The sequence below is a fragment of the Gymnoscopelus braueri genome (genome assembly GCF_963280865.1).
Source record: "Gymnoscopelus braueri genome assembly, chromosome: 3".
In the NCBI taxonomy this organism is placed as follows: domain Eukaryota; kingdom Metazoa; phylum Chordata; class Actinopteri; order Myctophiformes; family Myctophidae; genus Gymnoscopelus; species Gymnoscopelus braueri.
Window position 1 is genome coordinate 23073162 of NC_137612.1, and position 26340 is coordinate 23099501.

At 40.9% G+C, this 26340-nt stretch overlaps 1 protein-coding gene across 1 annotated transcript; it reads left to right on the forward strand.

Moving 5' to 3' along the window:
* The first annotated feature begins 1406 nt into the window (after positions 1-1406).
* On the forward strand, positions 1407-21853 carry pacsin1b (protein kinase C and casein kinase substrate in neurons 1b). The gene is made up of 10 exons (XM_080422141.1): positions 1407-1505; positions 5619-5744; positions 11070-11226; positions 14220-14455; positions 15152-15304; positions 15987-16162; positions 16464-16584; positions 17251-17375; positions 17938-18134; positions 21737-21853. The coding sequence occupies exons 2-10, from the start codon at positions 5685-5687 to the stop codon at positions 21844-21846; spliced, it is 1335 nt and encodes a 444-aa protein (XP_080278267.1). The 5' UTR covers positions 1407-1505; positions 5619-5684; the 3' UTR covers positions 21847-21853.
* The last annotated feature ends 4487 nt before the right edge of the window (positions 21854-26340 follow it).

Below are 26340 nucleotides of genomic sequence, written 5' to 3' on the forward strand. Positions count from 1 at the left end.
GATTGAGAACCACTGATATAAAAACATACGTTTTTCAGAATACTGTTGAGATTTAGAAGACATGTAGAATCGGCTTCAGGTCTCAATGGGTTAATAGCTTTCTAATGGATGTAGTAGTCTATGGTGATGCACTTTGAACTGATATAAATTTTAAACAATTAGTACATAGTACTAGTACATCATATCTCTGTTATGGAATTTCTATGGTACAGTGTACAGTTCATGTCTTACCTTATCAAGATCAGTTGCTCTCTACTGAGTGGTGAAGTTTAATTGTGTGCCCTTCAAATAAATCCTTCAACATTATACCACAGAGTAAAATCAAGTTATCAATTTGTAACTCCATTTGTACGATGTCAGAGTTAAATTAACAGAGCATGTTTATGATTTTGCCCTAAGTTCTTGTTAATTAGTCCTCATTCTGCCTGTCCCCTAGAAGAGCTTTTTAAGAGTTTGTGTTGTAACTTGTAAAGACATAATGAACCTCCATTCATTCCCTGCGTACAATAGGTTGGCCTGCCTGGAGTTCCTTTTATAGCCTGTTTAATGAATACTCACTCCTTTAATGTTGAAGGCTTTGAAGTATTGCCAGAGCTCATTGGATAAGAAGCAAAACCAGGGGTTATCTCCTGTCCAAAACAATAGTCATTCTGGTACAGAAAGTTGGTCAGAATAGCCTTTAGTGGCAATTGTGGGTATAAAATTCAATTACTGAGGACCACAAACACGCACGCGCGCAACACACGAGAACACACACACATACAGACAGTGCTCCAGGCTAGACAATGTCTGCTCTGAAAGTTTGACCAGTTTTCTGCCACCCTGCACACAAACACAACAGCGGTGTGGGAATAGGGGGGCCAGCTGACTTTTTTTCCCTCCACTTTTTTACAGTAATTATAATCATTATCAACGGCCGGCTGGCCACCTCTATTAGAGTCATTACGATAACCACCTGGATGCCTTGCTGCACAATGTACTGTATCAGATCCAATCAATATCAAGTTTATGCCCCTACCCCTATCCTGTCGTTACTGTAGTAACAGGAAATGAAAGCATTGACCATGTTTTGGACACTTTGAGTAGCCATAACTGGATACAAGTCAGGTTTTTAAAAAGTTAATCTTAGGTCCAACTGAAGCAGCAGTATGCATTAAGTGCTAAATGTTGACTGCATATGATAACTGTATCTGTTAGTGTATGACTCAGCTGGTTCATTGATATCTGCACACGGGATCATGATCTATTTGTTTTTTGTTAATTCTCCCTACTGCCCCCCACCCCTTTCAAAACGTGTGCCGGTGCTCCTGACACACGTACGCACGCATGCACGCACACATGTGTAAATAAATGGGAATGAGAGGGAGTGAAGAGGGGAGATGGTGCAGAGTGCTGGAGGAACCCACGTGTGTGTCTCTCTCTCTCTCTCTCTCTCTCTCTCTCTCTCTCTCTCTCTCTCTCTCTGGAGTGTACAGCCGCCGCGGTGCGTTAATGGAGGACTGGGGGTAAGCTTTTGTATTACCGGCAGACCCTTCTGTCTCTCTCTTTCTCTCTCTTCCTCCTGCCCTTTGTCTTCCGCATGCGCCCCAGCTTGCTGCTGTGCTGGGGAGCTGTGGTCCATGTTGCCTGGTTGAAGAGGAGGTGCAGGGATTTCCCAGCGTCTTCTTCTCCAGGCATGAGCGATTGTTGTTTTTTTTGGTCGTGAGGTTGAGGTTCACAGGTTGTGTTGTGCTGGTTAAGAGGGGGCACTGTCACGAAAGCCACCAGGGGACGAGGATTCCGAACCTCAGAGGCTGCTTGTCTGTCGGTGTTGTGTGGTCCTCTTGCTTCTTGCTGTGTTGTTTTGTTTCCCTGCAGCGGGGAAGTCGGTAGTCTAGTGCTGCTCCATCACAAACAAAGACACTTCAGACGGAATGCAATTACCTTGTATTTTTAGCTAATAGCTCAAGGCACGTGGTAAAAATGTTAATGTATCCATTTGTACCATTTGTAACTCAAGAGACAGTGTACAAATGTAACCAAATGGACCCTTAAGGTTACGTTTGGTTACATGTCTGCACCCTCTGAGGTAAATGAATACTCGTGATTTTACTGTGTATGCCCACACTAGACACTCGGTAAAACAATACCTTGTAGAAGACGCTAGTGTGTAATGGGAGGTGGTCTGTGGTGTTTGCTGTCTGTGAGCTGCATGGGCGAGGGCTGTTGCTCTGAACAAAAGCCCCCCCCCCTCTCATATCCAGCTAATGGATTAACCAAGCATGATAAACACAGAGATCTCTGCACACACACACGAGTGCACACACACACTCACACACACACACACACACACACACACACACACACACACGCACGCACGCACGCACGCACGCACACACACACACCCTGCGTGCTCCACTTCAAATGAAGCAAGTGATGTTGAATCTCCATCATGGATCGATTGGATTTCGGATTGTATTTGGGTTCAGTGTGTCTCTATTCCACTCTGCCTCTCTCTCTCTCTCCCCTCCATTGTCAAAAGTGTTCCACCACCCATTGGCTACCAGTTGACCCAAATACCCATGCAGATCGTACCCCTCCCCCTGACCCCCTATCCAAGCACAAGCTCCATCTCTCTTTCTCCCTCTCTCTCTCTCGTGTTTTCCTGTGTGAGACCCCCCCCCCCCTTCCCAGGGTTTATCAACAGGATCGGCTAATGTGTGAGCCATATAGCTTTGTTTATGTGTGATGTTTGTCAGCGATGAGACAGTGTTGTGGATGCCATTTTGACCTGCTCTCTATCCATCCAAGTCCTTATCAAGCAGTGGCATCAGACAGAGCTACCACAGGCACATTTTCTATTAAACTGCAACTTTGCTAGTTTTTAATCAGAACAGCATCTGTCTTGAGAGCTCGATTTCTGGGTACTGTAAAAGCTCGAAATCAAGGATTGTTATAAAGGTTCTTGACAATTTATATTATAGTTATTTCTAGAGAGAGATGCACATTTCCTTTGTCTTCATCTCTTTTGAGCAAAACTTCAGGAATTGTGTTACTACCTACCTAATCTATGTATCTAGCAATAGAGTAACGTTTCATAACAATGCATTATTCACCAACACCAAACCAGGGAAATAAGACCACTCTTGGAAATGTTCCTAAAAGGGCTACAAGAGCATGTTCTTACTTTATATGCCCCATTTGCCCTTTATGTTTTTGTCTATATTATTTACTTTTTATCAGAGCTTTTAATCGGTTTCTCACTGTGGATATAAATAAACTGTAATACTGTAATTTTTTCTACGTTTGCACTTCCTGTTCAGGCTGCTCTGTCAAAACTGCTGCATCTGTGAACATTAGCAATCATGTGTGTCATATTTGTTATCGTGTCAGTATTTGATGTTTATTTGTTCTTTGGCCACACAAAAAAAATGCTATTGGCTTTCAATGGGGTTCTCATGCTTTCTACGGGTCCTTTTGGGCCCATTGCTATAATCAATTAATTGAGGATTTTACAGTGAGTATGTGACACCTTATAGCACCACACTGTCAGCATGCTTTGCTCTGTCTGCTGTGAGTGAAGACTTTAGCATTAGTCAACCATTGCTGCTGCTGCTTCGGCCTCATCAGCGCCTTGCTAAACCCAACAGTTCATGTCTTAGCTCATACTGCAGATTCACAAGGGAACATCTTGTGCCCTGGCTGGCTACGCACGCACGCACGCGCGTGTGTGCGCGCGCGCACACACACACACACACACACACACACACACACACACACACACACACACACACACACACACACACACACACACACACACACACACACACACACACACACACACACACACACACACACACACACACACACACACAAAGTAGGGATGAGTCAGACATCAACGTCATCATATAAAGTACCTCTATAGGTCTGTAATCAAAAAGCTACAATATAGCAATGTATATGTTCATCTCTCACACACACGTGCGTGTGTCACAGTCATGGCATGCTTGGTTCAAATCGACCTTTAGTCGTTGTTTTTGTGTTTGTTTGTCTTTTTTTAGAGAGAGAAAGAGAGAAACAGAGAGAGAGAGATTGGCAGAATATGCTTTGTGCTTTTTCCATACGTTGAGAGTGAATGGAATCGTTACTTCTGGCTTCTTCCTCATGGAGCTCAAGTAGGCTAACAGATAAGGTTGATTGACAATATCCATCCCAAAGTTCTACCAAAGCTGAAAGCTGAGAAATAGGTAATACTTCTTCAAACTCAGTTGCAGGATTGTGATGTTGAACCGGGTCGTTGGATCTACAATAGAATTGGAAGCGAATACTAACTAACTAAATTTGGAAATTTCTATTTTATTCTCCAATACTGATTAACATGATTTCTTATTTTATGTTCATAGAAAACTTCTTGCTGTTCAGCATAGCACATGATTGCTCTATTATTACAAGAGTTCAATTGTTGCAGCAATTAAAGCAAGATATATTTTTGTTTCTGAGACATAACATGATGTCAACAATACATTTGTGGCATTGAAGGACCTTGACTTGAAGAACCAGTAAAAAAAAAGTAACATAAACTCTGAATGGATCAGGGGCTTGCTCTGGTACCTGTGGCTTGTTTGGTGCCACAAATCCTGTAAAGATCACTGAATTCTGCCTAATTTACGGTCTGTCGTACGACGGTGTCCGTCGTATGACGGTGTCACGTGCCGAAAATAGCAGGCCTAGAAGTTCTCAAGTTTGACACCGATCTTAGACAAAGTATAAATCAGGTTTAAAGTTCTTCGTACTCCCATGATGTCTCATATTCTTTCCTTTTAAGTCCTCTCTTCACGTCATCAGACATTTTGTGCCCTCATTTCTGCATGAGGGCCATCATTATCTTCCCCGCAGCTATTGATTTCCCCAGGAGCCCGAGGTTGCTCTAATGAGGTCTTGAGATAATATTAGTCAGGTCTAGATGAAGCATGATTATACTGCCATTAGCATGCAGCTGTCGCTGTGTGAGTCGGCGGCAGTTGAAAATAAATGGCCAGTTATCAATCCTATTGACGAAGCCATCTCACAGGAGAACAGTCTACTGGAACTGAAAGCACTCAGGTTATGAATGGTTGCAGGTTTATGAATGAGTGTCTGACCTCATATCGCAGTTGAAGTGTGCAGAATGCATGAGTGTGTAAAATTAATCTTCTCTTCGCAGTCGGCTTATCTCTGACATGAGATTCATGTCTGCCTCTGATTTGCTTTGGTGCTCATTTGCAATCATGTCAAATGTATTGCATACATTTATTGCACCACTGTCTCTTGGCAGATCCAGCTTGTGTATTTTCGGAGTGAGCATCTTGGTATGGTGTCCATGGTATTGGCACAACAGATCACAGTGTGACGCGTTGTGGGCTTGTAGATCTGCTATTTTCTAAATGTTCTTTTTTATTTATATTCTAAATTTCAATACAGCTATGCATTCATATTAAAAAGAAAATGTACTTTGTAATTTGTACCTTTGAATACTTGAGTATTTCCTTGAGTATCTACTTGGTCCACCACTGCTCCTGAACCACGTGTCCACTGTGATCACGATGCTGGCAGTCCCCGTTGTTGACTCTGCTGTGCTGTGCTTGTGTTTCCTCCCACAGCGCATGAGGAGCGCTACTCCGCTGCAGACCTCCACAGCCTGAAGCCACTCTGCCAAATCCGGGACCATGTCTGGAGCTTACGACGAGTCCGCCAGCCAGGAGGAGACCACAGACAGCTTCTGGGAGGTGAGACACAGACATTTAGAACAGCCCTTATGATGTAGAATGAAACTAGACTGCTGAACGATGAATTCCTGGGATGTTAGACAGTTTTTGGCTCAGTCTTTACAGCAGTGGTTCTCAAACTTTTTCTTGGCAAGGACCACCAAATTGACACTTATTAGCCCACGGACCCCCATTTAAAAATGTATGTGAGGGACCCCCACTAGAGAAGATTTCTACGGCCATAGCAGTGATTCTCAACCATTTTAATTTCAAGGACCCCCAGTTTGATATGCATTTAGGGCCACAGGACCCCTCCCATTTGATAACATTTTGATCTCTTGGACCCCTTATACACCTGTATAGTGTCATCTGTGTTAATTTAACTCTGAGAGTGTACAAATGGAACCAAATGGTTTGTACGCTCTCAGAGTTACAGACCCATAAGGGTCCATTTGGTTCCTAACTATCAATCATTTGGCTGGGTACTCCCTAGAACCCCCTCAAGGACCCCTGGGGGTCCCCGGACCACACTTTGAGAACCACTGCTTTACAGGTCTAATGGGGGATGTGAGACAACCTTTTCAGGTTGGAGCTAAAGTTGAGCGGGAACTGCTACATGATGAACTCACTCTCACTACTTCCAAACTACTTCCTCTCAGATCACATATCTGGAAGTTGAGACAGCATGGGACTACTGTTACGGAAGAAATCTCAAACCATTGGCAACACAGAATGGGAACAGACTTCACAAATTAAAAATGGAAATAGGAAATTGGACAGCCCCCATGAACTCTCAATAAACCTGTCTCACTCCTCTGAGGAGTGAGCCAGTTTGGAACAAGTCTTCACAGGGAAATGTCCAAGCCGTTAACTCACAATAAACCCCTAAACTCCTTTGGGACTGGATTGAACCAACCTTTCTAGATAAAAGCTAAAACGCCCTTGGTGCTGAACTCTCATTAGAAACGGTGAGGTGAGACAATTTGGGAACACCCCCAGAGTCCAGATTACATCAAGCAGGTAATGGTAAACCAACCGCTAAGCCATGAACTCCCAGTAAACCTGCCTTTAAGCGATACAGTTTGTAAATGGACATTACACTGCTAAACGACGAACACTTAATGAACATGAATCAGTTACTTGATCCGGCAAGACAATACAGAAACAGCATTTTGTTGCTGTCTGGCAGAAACCTTGTATCTCCATGTTTCATCTGTTTATGTTTTTTCACAAATGAATTCCCTATTTTATACTTACACACTTAGTAGTTTATTCCTAATAACGCCAACACTACATGTTTACGGCAGTGGTGCTGACAATCTGTCTTGAGAGATTACCTGAAAAGTAACGTTCCGCCTGACGATTTACTGATTAAATATATCGCTGTGAGGTGTGACTGCTTTGTGCCAGGCCCCAGCTACCTTCCAGTATAGCACTTCCTGCTCCACAATAGCAACGTTTGGAATACGTAGTTCCTGAGTCCTGACTCCTGACCACCTTAACTGCAGCACAAGTTTGGCTTTTCAGTTAAAAAAATCTTTTTTTGATGTGTGCTTCCAGCTAGTGTAATGATCACAGCTATGCAGTATGGTCTCTGAGGGGCTCCTGTCAAATTGCCTTTCGCTCTAATTTATATGACCGGCGTCACTTCGCTCTGCAGCTGAGCTATTTAAAGGGAAAGCAGTGTCACATGGTAGTTGGAAGTCGTATTATGACTCATTTTGTTGAGACATTGTTGCCTCAAGTACATTGTCGGTGGGGTTGACTGCTTGACTGCTTCAGGGTGAATCGTGTAAGCTGTCATTCACAAAGAATCTTAGAAAAACAATGTTCATTGTCTTTCTGTAATTGTGGAAAGTTTTTGGCAATCCATGTCCCATGTACAATGATATCTACTGTAGCGCTAAGGCCAGCAAAGTCGAGCCATGAAAAGTATTTGTGAATACCTATTTGTAATCAACTTGTAATGGCATGTTGATGTGATGACATTTTGTGCTTCTATTTTAATAACGTGTATCTATTCTATAGTAACCTTTGTGTCACTGCATTCGTGCAGGTAGCCAGTCCATTAACCCATTCAATCCGGGGACGCATCTGTGTCATTTTAGATGTCTTTGGCTATTTTTGAAAGAAAAAAAAAAGTGAAAATGTGTGCAAATCTTTGAATATATATACATTTTTAACTCAAATCTTTGCTTCTGTATGAAATAGTTTTAGACGAGGGGTCCATAGCCAAATACATTTTCGGTGGTCCTTGACATGAAAAAAGTTTGAGAACCACTGATATTATAGCAACATAAGTTTTTTTTCAAAAAAACTTTTAGAATCCCCCAGAAGCAAAGATTTGAGTTCGCTTTAAAAAACATATATATTCAAAGATTTGCATACATTTTCAAATGAAATAGCAGACTACATTTTATTGCGAATCTTTGAATATATATATATTTTTTAAAGTGAACATTTGTATCTTAAATCTTTGCTTCTGGGGGATTCTACTAATGTCTAAATCCTAATCCTATTCAGTTTTCTGAATAACGTATGTTGCTATAATATCAGTGGTTCTCAAATTTTTTTCATGTCAAGGGCCCCCAAAATTATATGTATTTGGCCGCAGACCCCCATCTTAAAACATTTTGTTCCAGGGACCCCCCCCCCCCTGAAGCAAAGATTTGAGTTAAAAATGTTCGCTTTAAAAAAAAAATATATATATATTCAAAGATTTACACACATTTTCACTTGTTTTTCAAAAATAGCAGATCTTCAAGCTGATAGAGCATGTGAGCTTGTATATCTGCTATTTTTGAATAGCCCAAATAAATCTTAAAATGACACAGATGCTTTCCTGGTCTTAAAGGGTTAATAGAAATCACAGTGATTCCACCATGGAATATTCTGTTATCTTTTAGAAAGTATTTTTCTTTACATATGATGTTCATATCATGTTCAGATGGGATATTGCCAATACTATTTATTTATTGTCTCCGCCAGGCCGAAAGGCATGGCGAGAGAGTATGTTTTACCCCCTGTCCGTCCGTTTGTGTGTCCGTGTGTCCGTGTGTCCGTCCGTCCATCTGTCTGTGAACAGCTAATCTCAGGCACCGTTGGCCCGGTCGCTGCGAAACTGTGCACACACACTCCCTGGATGCCAATTCAGAACCTCTGACCCAAATTCTTCACATGGGCCTGTTATAGCGCCACCAGGAGGCCGATTTGTGCAAACCCATTTACTCCTACAGATTTTATCCAAACGTCATGCAAATCGGTACACAGTATCTCTATAGTCATGTGATCAACACGGATCTGTCCGATTTTCCATATTCCATCCTCATTGGCTAAGGTTGGCTTCCAAAGTTTGCAGGATTGGTCCGTTTTGAACAAAATGCCTCAAATCATGAACGCAGCTTGCGCTTTCCGTGCAATTTCACACGCACATTCCCACTAGGCCGAGGAAGAAATGCCACCCTTTTCACATTGGCCTGTTATAGCGCCATCAGCAGGTATAATTTAGCAAAACAAATTTTTGGAACAAAATGCCTCAAATCATGAATGCAAGGTCCGATTGTCGTGAAAGGCCCAAGAAGAAATGGTCCCCTTTTCACATTGGCCTATTATAGCGCCACCAGGAGGCCACAATAACCTACTGTAACCTGGCGGAGACCTGTGCTCCGAGGAGCACTTTTTCTAGTTTTCTTTCTGTTTTCATCGCGTTCTCACTTGAGTTTATCACCTGACGTCTTGTGTATAGTATTGTCCAAATAAATGGAATAACTCTATAGATTCAGGGTTTATGCACCACTCACCTATTGCCGCACTCATATTAAAGTTATTTTCTCCCCACCCCAACACCACAGTCAGACAGGCCGTGTTTTTAGAAAGCAGCAGAACCTGTCTTCTTTCAACACACAGCACAGTGCAATCCATCACAGTCACTCACTGCACTACTGTAGTGGCTTGCTGCAGTGCTGCCTGCTGATAGCTGACTAGGCTGGCTTCTGCAGCAGTAGAGGATGGCATGGAATACAATCATTTGCCCTCCACCCCATTAGGGAGGGCCCTGCTTAGTGTGTCATGTGCAGGGTGCAGCATGGGTGATTCTGTGTGTCATGTTCTGTGGGACTATATGATGTGTAATGCAGCAACATTGTTCAATGTGTTCAGAGTGGTGTGAGTCTTCTGTGAGTCTTCTGTGAGTCTTCTGTGTGTGTGTGTGTGTGTGTGTGTGTGTGTGTGTGTGTGTGTGTGTGTGTGTGTGTGTGTGTGTGTGTGTGTGTGTGTGTGTGTGTGTGTGTGTGTGTGTGTGTGTGTGTGTGTGTGTGTGTGTGTGTGTGTGTAGGTGTGTGTGTCTCTCTCTCTCACTCACTTACTCACTCATGCACACACATGCACACAATTCAATTCAAAGGGCTTTATTGGCATGAGAAAACATACGTTTACATTGCCAAATTGTTGCATACGTTTACATTGCACACACGCGCACGCACGCACGCACGCGCACACACACACACACACACACACACACACACACACACACACACACACACACACACACACACACACACACACACACACACACACACACACACACACAAACAAACACTCTGTCACTATCTCTCTCACTGTCTCACATACAATCTCCTCTACAGTATATCCATCTGTTCTCCCCCTTCTGTCTGTGTTTAGGCGGTTACACACCGGCGAATATGCGAATATACGCAAAATTCGGACTCGTTCCGAATAATTAAAATACGCTTTTTTCGCTCCGCGAAACTGGTGTGGAAGCTTGCATTGACTTTATAAGGTTTTTAAAAAAAACGTATTATTCGCATGAAAAGAATCGCCCTGGTGTGTAAGGACCTTTACTCTTTCTTTCTTTGTCTGTCTGTCTGTCTGTCTGTCTGTCTGTCTGTCTGTCTGTCTGTCTGTCTGTCTGTCTGTCTGTCTGTCTGTCACTCTGACTCTGTCTGTTTCCGTTGCTCTCTGTGTGAATGAATGGAGAGCTGCAATTGATAGCCCCAGCCCCTGCTTCCATTGCATAACTGTCATGCACCCACACAGGCAAGCCCCTCCCTGGCTGTGTTTCCTCACAGCCAAATCAATGCATCAGGTTTCAAGCCCTGCAGAGTTCAGGGCTCAGAGATTAGAGTGAAAATATCTCTACTGTAATATGTCAAAACAGAATAAATCATTGTAATATGTGTTATAAGCCCCCCCCCGCCCCCCCCCCATACTGACTGACCAGAGAACACATGCCATTGTAATGATTGAGTGTACTCGGTTTTGTTTAATTTGACTACACTTCATTTGAATGTGCTCTGACCTGTTTTTCAATTTGTTGTTTCTTGAAAGGTGGGAAACTACAAACGTGCAGTGAAACGGTATGACGATGGCCACCGGCTCTGCAATGATGTGATGAACTGCATACAGGAGCGTGCCAAAATTGAGAAAGCTTATGCACAGCAGCTGACCGACTGGTCCAAGAGGTGGAGACAGCTAGTGGACAAAGGTGAGTGAAAGAATCACACATCACTTTATCGCCCAATATGTCAATTTAACTCAGAGAGTGCACAAACTGTGTCCATTTGGTTCTATTTGTACATTTTCAATTCACACTGAGGATTTGACTGAGAAATTTTCTTTGGCATCTCGTGCCGTGACTGCATGGTCCTGCACAAGTCCGCCAACAAGGCACACACACAGGACTCACATTAGTTCAATATTATATTTGAAAAATAGTGTCCAGTGTAACAGCGGTAGTCAAATACATGATACATGCTTTATTGGGTAACAGTCATGTACAGGTATGTACTGAACACAACATTTAGCTAGGATGGTGCGTGAAAACACATTACATAAGTAATATTGATTATGGTACCTATGCAATCAATATTACGTATACATATTAAACGTTGCTTATACCTCCACTACAACAGGCAATAGGCAGAGATGTGCAACACATTAGCACATAGTGGTGCTTAAACAAATGTACTTGTACTGCATCAACGTGTTTTCTACATGTCTCCTAAATCCCAACAGTTTTCTGAAAAACCTATGTTTCTATATCAGTGGCGCTCAATCTTTTTCATGTCAAGGACCCCCACAATTATATGTATTTGGCCACGGACCCCCATCAAAATATTTTGTTCCAGGGACCCCCAGAAGCAAAGATTTGAGTTACAAATGTTCACTTTAAAAATATATATATTCAAAGATTTGCACACATTTTCACGATTTTTCAAAAATTGCAGATCTACAAGCTCATAGCGCGGCACTCGGTGCCGTGCTATGAGCTTGTATATCTGCTATTTTTGAATAGCCAAAGTGTAAAATAATGCTTTTTAGCTCAAATCTAAAAATGACACAGATCCAGGTCTTAATGGGTTAATCATACCCACTCAGTTTCATGAAATCCTACCATCTGTTCTCAAATTTTGACCATGACTGTGACCTTGACCGTTCACCATTTTGACCCCAAAGGTAATCATCTCTTTGGGGATGATCATTCCCTCCTTGTTTCATGAAAATCTGGCCATCTCTTCTCAAGGTATCTTATTAATAAACAAATTAACACAGGAGCAAGTACAATACATTGCTGCAAGCAGGGTAATAAATAGCAGAATTAAATGAACAGAGATTTGCAGTATTAATGAGGGATAAGTAAAGTACCATTAATAACTTAGCACTTAAGTAGCACGTGAACAAGTGTACAGGCTGCAAAGAAGCATAAAAGTCCCAAGGGTAAAGAGTTAGTTTTGAGGGTCATATAAAACGCACAGGTGCAATGTAACTAATTGCAAGGACTTTTGTTAATGAACAACTCAAGTTCAACCAGAAAGCTCTACCTGACTTAAGGTCCACTCAATAGCAAACTACTCATCATTCACACACCCTAATGTCAGGCATTTATGGCATACTTAGCTCACCGTCAGGCTGCTCTCCTGCTGTTGTTCAGTACTTAAACAATATTTTTGTTTTTAAACTTTTTAAAATGTCAATTTGTCTTTAAACATAACATGACATATTTTAATTTTACATTTACAACCAGCACATCTACACAAACGTTAAAGGACGACTTCAACGCTTTTCAACCGATCTTCATATAATTGGTCCTCACTAATACTCATGATAAAATGGTACAATTTTTTTCTACTTGGTTTGTGTCTCATAGGAGGGCTGTGGACAGTCCAGAAACCCGTCTACCAGTGACATCATCGTTAGGCATGATTTTTTTTCCCAACAAGATTTCAAATTTTTTATTTAGATTTTTATTAACACGAGAACAGTGGCTTCTTTTATTGCATTGCAACTTTCCAGGAATAGAAAGCCTGCCGTTTCTATTAGCTTGGATTCCCCATTGATGATTTCACTGGTAGACGGGACTCTGAACTGTCCACAGCCCTCCTCTGAGACACAGACCGAGTAGATTTTTTTTTTACCAATTATATGAAGATAGGTTGAAAAGCGGTGAAGTCGTCCTTTAAGGCCGAAAGATTTCAAATATAAAGTGCTGACCCCTGTGCTAGACATTATGCCAACTCCCTTATTTGCGCCTGGAGGTGTGGTTGATAGGCGTGTTGTTGCGCTATCCCTAAAATTACCATTGTGTGCACACGCGTATGGGAAAGCGCATAGCGGGTCCTCAGACCACTCGCTATGTAGTCCCATTGACTCCAAACCACACACTTCAGTTTGATTAATCCATTGCGCAGGAAATAAAGAACAGATCGTAATAATATAACATTCTCTATAATCAGTAACATGTGGGTGATACTTATATCAGATATTGTTTTATTGAAAGGCAATCAAAGGCTAGAGCTTATGATGCAAACGTCAGGATGTGTCCAACATTACATAGGCGACTCAATGCGGCCACAGAGTCGAACACTGGCACTTCTCAATTAACTGATTGTGAATGTGATTGTCATTACAATTTTACTGTAATCCACAAAAGTGTGACTGTTAATTCCTTGTGTCAACAAGCTGTTTTTTATCAGCAGTTGCCAGTTAAGCTTATAAAAGACAAATAAAATGTTGTTTGATCTGCATTTGCTATAACCACACCAGACCATTCAGTTTAATTAATCCAGAACGCAAGCCATTGCTGTAATTTCAATGTGTGAGTGATCATTCTGTGTATCAAATATTATATTATTCCAAGGCAATCAATGTCGGACTGCCTCTTCCATGGCCAGAGAGGAAGAGAGTGTACGATAGCACTGGGCATAAGGCATATCGCAGCGGGCTCTTAAAGGCAATGGCACCTGGCACGCTGATTGGTTTTATTAATGTAACGCCCAACCCACACCTATGCATAATGTAAAGGGTAGCGAAGGTGTTTCAAGGATAAGGCTAGTGGCACGACAAGATAGCAAAGGGATCGCCCCTTGCGCAATGCTAAATCCCCAAATAGTGGGTAGCGCTAAATTGTAAGTTGTAATTGTTTGTCTCTGTGTCTGTCTCTGACTCTCTCTCTCTCTACCTCCCTCCATCCCCTGTCAGGTCCCCAGTACGGTACAGTGGAGCGTGCTTGGTTGGGGGTGATGTCGGAAGCGGAGAAGGTCAGCGAATTGCATCAGGAGGTGAAAAACGGCCTGATCAATGAGGACTTTGAGAAGGTTAAGAACTGGCAAAAGGACTCCTACCACAAACAGATGATGGGAGGCTTCAAGGAAACCAAGGAGGCCGAGGAGGGCTTCAAGAAAGCCCAGAAACCATGGGCCAAGAAACTGAAGGAGGTGAGGCCAGCTGCTATTTAATAACCACTTTGTAAGCATCAGGAGAGCTGCCTTAGGGGGTCTAATTTATATGTGTTTCACGTTGACAGTATTTTCAGCTGAATATACTGTATGTCGTTTTTGTCATATGGTATGGATGTTCGACAAAGTATAAATTAGGCATCTGTTTATTTGCCACGTACTGTATGTGCGCTAAGTTCCTTGTAATGAAACACTGATACAGTATGTACTGATACCAATTGAAGGCTACTGTCATACAAATACCTTGGTATCTGGTTAGATGAAAAGTTGTCTTTTAAAGCACTTAAGAAGCATTTTACTTCAAAACTGAAAATAAAACTAGCATTTTCTTGAAAGTAAATTGTTGACGCACCATTTTTATCCGTTTTAGATTACGATGATAGATCACATGCTGCACTCTACTGCTTGCTTCTACACTAAATCCTCCTGATCCAGTCTAATATATCATTGTGCCGTTATAGATTTATTATGACAGATGGGTTCAGAACAGTTTAGTCAAGTGTATCAGAAATGAGGGTGGCCATCACAGGAACATTAGACATTGTATTGTGTTTATCTACAAAGCACTACTTAATACATGACATGGTTATCTTAGCTGTTTGCTCACAAAGCAAATATCTACCTTTTTGCATCAATGCTGAATGTTGTGTTTCCATGGCACCTTGCCCCCTTTAGCTCGAGGCTGCCAAGAAGACCTATCACATGGCCTGTAAAGAGGAGAAGCTGGCTTCAACCAGAGAGGCCAACAGCAAAGGAGAGGCCGTCCCGGCAGACCAGCAGAAGAAACTCCACGAGAAACTCGATAAATGCAAACAGGAATCGCAGAAGGTGAGAATGTGCGATGCATATTCTTATTTCTTATATAATGCAAGCCTGATGACATATTGCAATGTGTGTGTGTGTGTGTGTGTGTGTGTGTGTGTGTGTGTCATCATCAGCATGCAAGAGCTCTGAGACACAATCAGGCAAAGAGGAAATCAAATCAACTGACAGGCTATTTTAAGACCCAGGCTACGAGGCTGGAGACTCCAATATATAGAAGGCAGAAGAACGCAGAATAGTGTGGCTAATGTGCCCCCCCCCACTCTTGATAGCCTCCCACCACCAACACTAACACCAACGGTCTATTCTTTGACGATATTGCCTTCAACATTTAAAACCATGCTTTTAATCCGTGCTGGAATGCAAGAGTATTAGCCTTTAACGAAAGTTAATTTAATTCTCATCCAGCTGGATGAAGAACTCAAAAAACACTACATTATCACTTGAAAATGCCTCTGAACTCTATTTAACATTCATAGAATGACTGGAAAGTGACGGCTTTCAGCTTTTTCTTTTATTTATTTTTTCCCCCAACTAAATATTGAATAAACTGTTTCAGTAACAGTGACTCCTCAGGTTAATGAAATGTATGAAATACCGTATTTAATATTCAGTGTGATCATCACACAGGCAGTGTTTCAATATTGACATCATCATACTGACTGTGTTGCTTACTGTCACGCCACAGGCCAAGGAGAAGTATGAGAAGGCCCTGGAAGAGCTGGGCAGTTGCACCCCACAGTACATGGAGAACATGGAGCAGGTGTTTGACTCGTGCCAGCAGTTTGAGGAGAAAAGGTTGAGCTTCCTCAGGGAGGTGCTGTTGGACATCAAACGCCATCTCAACCTCACAGAGAACCAAAGGTTATGGACTTTAAAAAGTTGTTTTCATGAGCATAGTTGTGACTTAATCTATCTATCTATCTATCGATGATAAACATTATGTAAAATACATACATTGTCACACCATTATCAAAAGGATAAAACGCAAAAAGCCAGCGGTCTACATTTGTCATGTGTATGATCGTTTTGATTCTACTATAGTCTTATTGTTACTTAAATAAACGGAAAAGTAATGTACAATACATGTATACACGCTTGGTACCGATATACATGTGCACCAGTACCCTCTAGCTAACTGTAACTCTTCCCTGTGTTTCTGCAGCTATGCAACAGTGTACAGAGACCTTGAACACAGCATCACGACAGCCAGTGCACAAGAGGACCTCAAGTGGTTCAACAACACTCACGGACCTGGCATGCATATGAACTGGCCACAGTTTGAGGTACAACATATTTGACTACTACATACACTCTACTACAATAGCAATAGTTACAGTGCATATCGTAGGCATCATGTAAAAACTTTGTATTTTTAAAATGTATTTTTTTTCTTCTCCTTTTTTACTTTATAGATACATGGAAAGCCCTCATTCACCTCTATGTAGGGCCTACATGTTTCCATTTATCTATAAAGTCAACATTGTAGGCTATTATTGTTTTAAGGTCTATTAAAACCATTTGTATTTCTATAAAAATGTGTTCATAAATGTAGCCTTTTTTACACTACAATACTAGATATAGTGCACTGCATAGTTAACTAGTTGTTGTTTACTGTCCCAGAAAGTAATACGCAGCAAATAATCTACACATCACCTGCATGTTTCCAATGCATGGAGTTTCCCTAATCTGGAGACATGCTTGAAATTGTTTTATGTAAAAAGCCAAATAAAGCTGTTTTGTGTTGTGATCACATTTGAGAACCAAATGCATGTATAACTTTTCAAGTGATTGGTTTAAGTATTGCCAATAAAATCTTGAGCCAGTCTTCACTCAGTGTGAAGAGTCAACATTACACAAACGTAATGCATGGGTTTTTATTGTCGTGCTGTACACTGTACAAGTATATATATGTAGGCTCTTCTGCATCATGTTTTCCTCCTGTCCTGCAGGAGTACAATCCAGAGCTTACCCACAACATCAGCAAGAAAGAAAAGGTAAAGAAGAACAATGATGGAATCACTCTGACTAACGTCTCAACACCAGTAGACCATGCTCAGTCTGGTGACCAAGGAAGGTGAGGATAATGAACACTCTGTTGTGTTGGATTATGAACATGTAGTTTTATCACACTGTCATATCCGGAATGTTAATTTAACTCAGTTAAATTAACATTTTGTTGTGCATTCAGTGGTATTATTTTGTCCTTTGTACTGTGTTAGCTTTACAAATATACAGTCCAAATACAAGTAGTAGTAGTAGTAGTAGTAATAGTTGTAGTAGTAGTAGTAATTTTAAGTTCTCATCATCATAGGGCTAGTATTAGTTGTAATTGTAGCAGTAGTAATATTGTGGGTAGCATTTTCTTGTTCGTTTTCGTAAAGGTACAGTAATAGTTGAGCCACGAAGCAAATACAAAACTTTTGTATCTAGGCTGTCCCACATATTGTCTGCAATGACTTAATACACGGTCTGATAATCAAATTACAACAGAAGGCCATACATTTCATATATGGTGCAATTTGGTGGTCAAAGTTCAAGGTTGGCGGCACAATGAGCCATCGGTCTCAACTATGCACACCTCTAGATTGCCCTTGTTACGGTGGTACTGATGTGATGCTGAAACTTCTCTCCCGCAGTGTAAGCAGTTATGAGAAGAACCAAGCCTTCACAGGCTCCACAGAATGGTCAGACGAGGACCAGACGGCGCCTGACTCGGGCAACGACACCAACGGAGGGCCCAACCCCTTTGACGAGGACGCGGGGAAAGGCGTAAGAGTGAGGGCGCTCTACGACTACGATGGCCAAGAGCAGGACGAGCTCACCTTCAGTGCAGGTGAGGATGGAGGGTCTGTATTGTAACTAGAAAGTCACAGGTACAATCCTCGCAACAAACAACACAAATAGACCCCCATCCCGCTCAGTTATCATCCCTAGAACAAGAGCATCAGCTAAAATGCCTAAAATGCCAACTAAGCATAATCAATGGCCAAAGAACAGACTTAATGTCTTATCGTTGCTGCCAACCACTATTTCCTCACTAATTAATGTATGTTTGACAAGTACTTGGAACACAAGTGTGTACTATTATGGGACATTGGCCAATTCTGAACACAGAGAATGCAAAGAACGGACTTGCGTCCTTGGGTAGAATGTATTCCTCAAGTTAACTTTGAAAGAATGTTGTCTCAATTTCATGAGACCAGTGACCGACTTGGGTAGCACTTTATAATAATGACCCGTTATAAAACATTTATAAACTTTTATAAGCAGTTTGTAGACAATGAACTAATCATGAACAAACTGCTTACATTCATAAATGATAATTATGGTTAAAAATCATTTATAAGGTATTAGTAAGTAGTACATTATTCATGAATAAGCCATTTGTATACATTTGTAAAGGATTATTAAAACATTTATAACTAAAGTTATATAATATTTACAAGGTATTTTTAGATAAATAACTAATCTTTGACAAATTATTTATATACATTGGTTAATGATTATGAAATCATGTATAATAACATTGTAGAACATTTAAGAATCATTTAAACTTTATTTACAACACACTTAAACATTATTTCTACTCCATTTTATTCATCATTAAATAATGTCATTGTGTAGGAAATCATTTAGAAATTATTTTAAAAGTGGTTTATAGGAAATCTCTTAAACATGTATTAAGACTTCATAAATCATGTGTTAAATCTTTGTTGTAGCCCAAGGCATTAACAAATCATTTCTAAAATGAATTTCTAAATGTACAAATCAAACAAAATTTTCTACATGATAATTTTACTTGTAGGTAATTTGTGGAATGTATACCTCCATGTTTGTTCATGTTTAACATGTACTTGTAAAACATTCCTAAAGATCTATAAATCATTGGTAGATGTTATTATGTGCCCTAATCTAAAGTGAAGACAATTAATTAATTACGACTGTCTGTTAATGTGGACTTTTTATCTTTCATGTTTAGCAAATGATTTGTAAGACATTTGTAAAGAATATATAAACCATTTACAGACGTTATTGTGTGCCCTGTTCTGAAGTGAAGACTATTCATTATCATTACATGTTTAATAAATGATTTGTAAGACATTCGTAAAGAATATATAAACCATTTGCAGACATTGTGTGCTCTGTTCTGAAGTGAAGACTATTCATCATTATTTCATGTTTAACAATGATTAGTAAAACATTTACACAATTTGGGATCCATCCTATGACATCAAAAAGTTGCAGAAGTAACGGTATAGATAGAGTATAACAGTATAAAACAATTTATTAAGATATAAAATGTTACAACTCTTGGACACAGCACACACACTGACATTTAAACAAAGAAACCAAATAAATGTAATGCTAGTATCAATGAATTAATGAGTCCATATCAGTGTGGTTTGTGTTTTGCATTTACTGGACATTCAGCAACTGCAACAAGACAGTTTAAACACATAAAACATGAATTAGACACATTTCGGTCCAGTCTGCAGCACACTACGATACAAGATGTATTGACTTCCTCTATTACTGACAGCTAAATCCTGTAGTGTAACTGGACACAGAATATACATAACAGAAATAACATCACATTTAAACAAATTCATTTTAGACAATATTATCACATAAATACATGACATCAAATAATCCTGTTGTTTCCAAAATAGCATTACTATTACAATGGGGTAGAAGGATTTCATTCATCACAACACAGAATCACAGAGTAGCAGCTTGGGGCCTCTGCACCTACCTCTCAGTGCAAGTTAGCTTTAGCTGCTAAGCTAAATTGCTATGCATGGAGGACATTACTACACATCAAAACAAACATTGTGGAGACAAACGGCCACCATCAAAGTACTCATATGCTACTTCATGTGTGTAAGATTACCCATTTTATGTTACCTCACCTGTAGGCCTGTCCCCGACTAAGGATTTGTTTAGTCAAATCTAATTGGCGACTAATTGCCAATAGTCGACTGGCAGTCGACTAATGCAACACCCATTTTTGCATAATTTGACTGAGATTGGCAGTCGACTGCCAATCTCTCAGTCAAATCATGCAAAAAATATGTTATGCAATAGAGGAACATTCCATTTGGGCTGTAGGGGTGCTTAGTGTCTGATTTAACATATACTATTGGTTTCTCCCAATAAATCATGATGTATATCCTATTTTTGGCAAACTAGTTAATTAATATAACAAACTAGGCCAATCTCTCAGTCAAATAATAATAATAAAAAAAAACAAACAGACTAGATTCGACTAAGAGACACGCAGTCGACTCGGACCCCCCGCGACTAATTAGTCGACTATTCGACTAGTCGAGGTCAGGCCTACCCACCTGCAACAAAACAGTTTAAACACATAAACGCTCATGTCACCATGACACAGGCATTACAATATAAGGAGTTCCCAATTTAGCTACGCCCAAATATAGAGTGTGTTGTTTAACCTCCATACATGGGCATAAAAGGGACACGGACTAACACATACAGAGATCTCCATATGTGGCCATATTGGTCGGATCGGTGGTGCGACGTAGGTGTGAGGGCGGCCCGAACTCTAGATGTGAGGGCAGCGTAGCGGCCCAAACCTCTAGTCTCCCACAACGTCAGAACAAATGTTCACGTGGCTCTATCTTGATAAATCAGTTTTAAACAACAAAATTCTTTATCCTTTAAAAGAAGTGACACTTCGCTCTCACTGTCTCTGGGCGATTACGTTGGTATGTTTTAGCTGCTGCACCTTGCCAGCAGATTGGTGTGTAGGCTACATAACAATAGACAGCCCCTAAACATTTTGCATAAAGATCACTCACCTCAACTCTGTCATCAGACAGATTTGTAGTCTATAAATGAAAATGAATGGGCCACAAAAAAGGATGTTTTCCAAAGCAAAAGTATTATCACTTTCATGGGGGTATTTCTAGCGATTTAAATAACTTTCAAGTGTTTTACTATTATGGGACATTGGCCGTTTCTCAACACTGCAAATGCAGAAAGGGAGAATTTATTTCAGTTAAGAAGAAAGTCCTGGGTTTTGTTACACAAGTAGGCTATCACATCTGAGATTTCAATTGAAATAGAAACAAGTTTCTCTCTCTCTCACTGTGGTGGATACTCACCCACAGGACAATTAACATGATCATTAATAAGTTAACCAGCGATCTCTCCCATGTTGAGATCCACCTTGTGTGTGTAATTAAACGTAATACTTTAATATACAATTATAATTAAGGATACATCATTAAATAATTAAACGTAACACTTCGCAAAATGGCCCTGTTGTCCTGCAGGTCAGGCCCACTTCAGGAAGGGCCTGGTTCTCTTACGTTAACGTTAGTGTCCCCCCACATCCTGGTCCAATCCTGTTGCTTCTTCTGTTTTGCTTCACGGGCATCCTATTTTTCTGTCTCCCTGTTGTTATTAAAGGGGACGAGTTGACGAAGCTGGAGGACGAGGACGAACAAGGCTGGTGCAAAGGTCGCCTGGACAGCGGCCAGCTGGGTCTGTACCCGGCCAATTACGTGGAGCCTATCTAAGTCAATTTGTATGGAGGACGCTACCTCATTGGAGGGCTAACCCAGACTGTACTGTCCAATCGTAAAACTGCACATCGCCAGAGACTTGAAGAACAAAGCTTTTCCCTCTTGTCACTGTCAGGCACTCTGAGCTAGCTGTCCTCATCGCATCACACACAGGAACTCATGGCTCAGCACAGACAGCAGAGTCCATATACAGCAAATGACATCCATCAGTTCTGTTGTACATTGGGGTTGGGACCGTATCCTCTTCAAAACCATGTCAATATACAGTACATGCACCAATACCACAGAAACAACGTCCTTGCAAGGGAAAATATTTTGGTATGTTTTTTTTTTGTTTTTGTTTGTAGCTGTGTTCCAATTTCAACTATGTAGCTGATATGCCATACAGTATGTTTCCTCATAATTGTATTGATATGGTAATACGTTGTGCCTGGATAGCAAGAATGAGCTATGCATTGTGCATTCATTGTATACTGTATATATTTTGACAACGTTTTCTTTTTCTTTTTTTACAATCTGGATGCTTGTACAGACTTTTTCTTTTTCTTTTTGCATTGGATTCAGTGTTGAGTTTCCCCTTTCTCCTTGCAGTTTGTTGTGTTTCTGATGTTTTCCCATACAATCGCATGTGTTACCAGTCACTAAATGTATGTTCAGTACAGACACTGCTCAATAATCTCTAGACTGGTGTTTCTCAATGGGGGCGGTACAGCCCCCCAAGGGGCGTACAGAGAAGTTCAGGAGGAGGGGCACTAGGTCTAACCATGATACTGACATGATACTGACATGATACTGACCATGATACTGACATGATACTGACCATGATACTGACATGATACTGACAGTGATACTGACATGATACTGACCATGATACTGACATGATACTGACAGTGATACTGACATGATACTGACCATGATACTGACCATGATACTGACATGATACTGAAATGATACTGACATGATACTGACATGATACTGACCATGATACTGACTATGATACTGACATGATACTGACAGTGATACTGGCATGATACTGACATACTGACCATGTCTGTCATGATACTGACCATGTCTGACATTATACTGACCATGATACTGACCATATCTGACATGATACTGACATGACACTGACCATGATACTGGCATGATACTGACCACGATACTGACCATATCTGACATATCTGACATGATACTGATATGACACTGACCATGATACTGACATGACACGAACCATGAAACTGTCATGATACTGACCATGATACTGATGATGTCAGCATCATGGTCTGTATCATGTCACAGGGCTGTGCAGGCCTAGACTCTCTCAAAATGCTGTGAGGAATGTTCACTCTGACCTCAGCCGTCACACCCATCTAGAACAGTGGTTCTCAAACCTTTTTATTTCAAGGACCCCCATAATGGACCTGTAAGGGTCCATTTGGTTCCATGTGTACACTCTCAGAGTTATAGACCAGTATGGGTCCCTTTGGAACCCCACCAAGGAATCCTGAACCATTGGTCTAGAACAATGTGCCTGTCATTTACTGTCACTTGCTTGTCTGCCCTTTCTTTTACATCTTTTACATGCAAACTGCATTAATGATGCAGATGCCATGGGCGAACTTGCCTGGAAATATAACTCTATAGTAGCTGTTTTGTACAGTAATGCCTACGAGCTTCAGTTGACACCCACGTTTTCTTTTCTTCCTTCTTTTCTGTCACCCAGGGGAGACCTTCTAATTTACTTGAACTGAATGACGGTGAGCTATAAGCTTGGCATTCTCTGCCTCCACCTCCCGTCCCCCACGTATGTGCATGATGTTCTTTTGCATTCTGTTCAATTTACCTAAACTGCTCTGGAGCCAGGCCTGCATTTGTTCTTTGACCAAATTATTGACAACATCTCACTTAAATACCAAAATATCTTTAAGGATGAAATCTGATGCCAACGATTGTCATTACGTAACGTTTATTCAATCAGCATTTTTGGTGTTTCACCACAAAGTCCTACAGCCCAGACATGATGCCAAATGCAGGCTATTTACTGATCTTCACATGTAAACCTTTTTATTTTATATAGTGTTTTTTAAACGCAAAAAAAATCAAACTACACAAACCGAGATTAGCCGGGCTGCATTGTGACAATACAGTCACTGTTATGTGAGAATGGTTTGTTACTCCTAGTAACCCCAGGAGTTGGTGAATACTATACTCTTACAGTTGCTAGAAAGGAGAGGGTGTACTCTTACTACTGACACAACACAAGCATGGGGAAATTGCTAAGAGGGCTGCACAGAAGAGCAGAAAGAGGATCTGCTTCTGAAATATTAATGACAAAACTGCCTTTCTGCTGTGAAAGGTTCCCCCTGACCATCTTCCAGGGTCAAACAAAGTGGGTTTGTGCGGTGTATGGGCTTTTATTCCCCTTTGAAATTAGTGTTGCTCTTTAAGCCCTTGACTCAGGGCGGCGAAATGAATTTCCTTAATAGGTCTGCCGTCCATCAACGTAACTCGCATATAGCACTCAACTGTCACAAACTATTTAATGACACGTAGCTCGCATACACGGAAACTGACTCCGGCCTATCCAGCTCAGTTTACACTCACCCATGACACAGGCCATTGTCTGCTGATAATTTGAATACAAAAAGTGCACCATTTTAATTGTGTCTTAACTTACCTTGACCTACCTTGAACTTAAATCATCACGTAATGCATTGGAACACAGAATGGGGCTATTTACAAGTGTGCCGTAAACATGGAAATGAATTTGTATCGATCATCATGTAATTTAATGCAGTAATGTGAATATGGTGCCACTGTGGCATTCACTGTGAATCTCCTGTGATACACTGAAGGATATGGTAAATAATATTTAAACATTTATTTATTTTCTGTCTGTAACTGATAGGGGAAACACTGGTCTGTGGCAATGTTGTGGAAAGATCTTAGAAGTCTAGAAGCCCTGTCCTGTCTTGTCTTTTTTTCTTTTTGTCTTTCCTTATTTTTTTTAGCATAGCGCTGTAATCTCCAAACTGTAGTGCCTGTGCCTATACAAAAATAAAAAATACGTCATGTGAAAATTCTGAGGGAAAAAATGTTCAGGCCTATTTGGAGGCTTGATAAGATTAGAGTTGGCTTGGTAAATATGACAGTATCTGCTTGCATGCAAAATGCTGTAACTCATCACTGTACAGCAGGATGGCTGAGTGGTCATAGTCAACGTACGAGTGTGAGTGTGTGTGTGTGTGTGTGGGGGGGGGGGGGGGGGGGGGGACACAACAGGCCTATAGAGGCATTCATTCATAAACCTGGTTGTTGTCTGGGGGAAGCAGCTATTTCAATGCCTATTGGTCTTGAAGATGTGGAAACGCTTGCCATGTGGTATCATCTGAAACAGTATGTGGCTGGGGTAGCTATAGGGCCTTTGATTATCCTAAGGGCTTTAGTGACACAATGTCCATTGTATATATCCTGGATGTAGGGAAGCTCACATTCACTGATGCTCTGGGCTGTCTGCCCAACCCTCTGCAGCACTTAGCGGTTGAGGTCAGTACAGTTCCCATAACAGGCAAGCAGTGATACAATCGTTCAGGATGCTCTCTGTGGTGGTGCCTCTGTAGAAGGATCTTGGGTCCCATCCCAAACTTCTTCAGTCTCCTAAGGAGAAAGAGGTGTTGCTCTCCCTTCTTCACCACTTGGCCCATGATGACTCAACGAAATGAGCAGACAGAATGGATGAAATTGGATGAAATTAGCAACCCAGTCTAACATGTATTTTCTGTTTACTAAGGACACAGGGAGACCCCTGTTATTGAACAAACACTACATAGCAAAGATCAGAATATAGAGCTTTAACCTTTTAATAAAAAAATTCCATAAAATATTACTTACACTACCTTTAAGAGAGGTTCACAAACATATATGGAGCTGTCCTTAACCCAAACACTGTACGATATGATATCGTTTTCTGAAATACTTTTGTCTAACAAATACTTTTCATCTAACACATTTAAAATTACTTAAATTAGTAGGTTCTACACTCATTCGAACAAATTGAACCTGACACATTATTTAACCCTGCAAACATCTGATGTGGCCTTGTGTGCATTTAGATATTGGAGCTGTTCCCACCACTAGATGTCACCAGTAACCAGCGTCAGCTTTGGCACAGACTGAACCAGCAATTCCCAACCTGTGGGCTGGGGCCCACTGGTGGGCCATGAGGATATGGCAAGTGGGTCCCCAAATAATTGGTAAAACAGTGAGATTTTATTGATAATACAACATTAGTATTTCAAAAGAATATATAAATGTTTAAATCCTTCAAAATTTTGTTTTTTACAGTATAAATAAATCAGACCTATGACAGTGAGATATACTAGTCATGACCCTCAGTTAGGATAAACATTGACAGAGAGAGAGAGAGAGTCATATGAGATTAGTGTGCCAACTGGTTGAACCACCAAAATACTACAGTCAAGACAAACC

Excerpts from the sequence above, each read along its gene's own strand:
- pacsin1b (XM_080422141.1), top strand. The coding sequence starts at position 5,685 with ATGTCTGGAGCTTACGACGAGTCCGCCAGCCAGGAGGAGACCACAGAC. Across the intron at positions 14,456-15,151 it reads GGGCCAAGAAACTGAAGGAG|CTCGAGGCTGCCAAGAAGAC; the intron begins GTGAGGCCAGCT and ends TGCCCCCTTTAG. Across the intron at positions 17,376-17,937 it reads CAGTCTGGTGACCAAGGAAG|TGTAAGCAGTTATGAGAAGA; the intron begins GTGAGGATAATG and ends TCTCTCCCGCAG.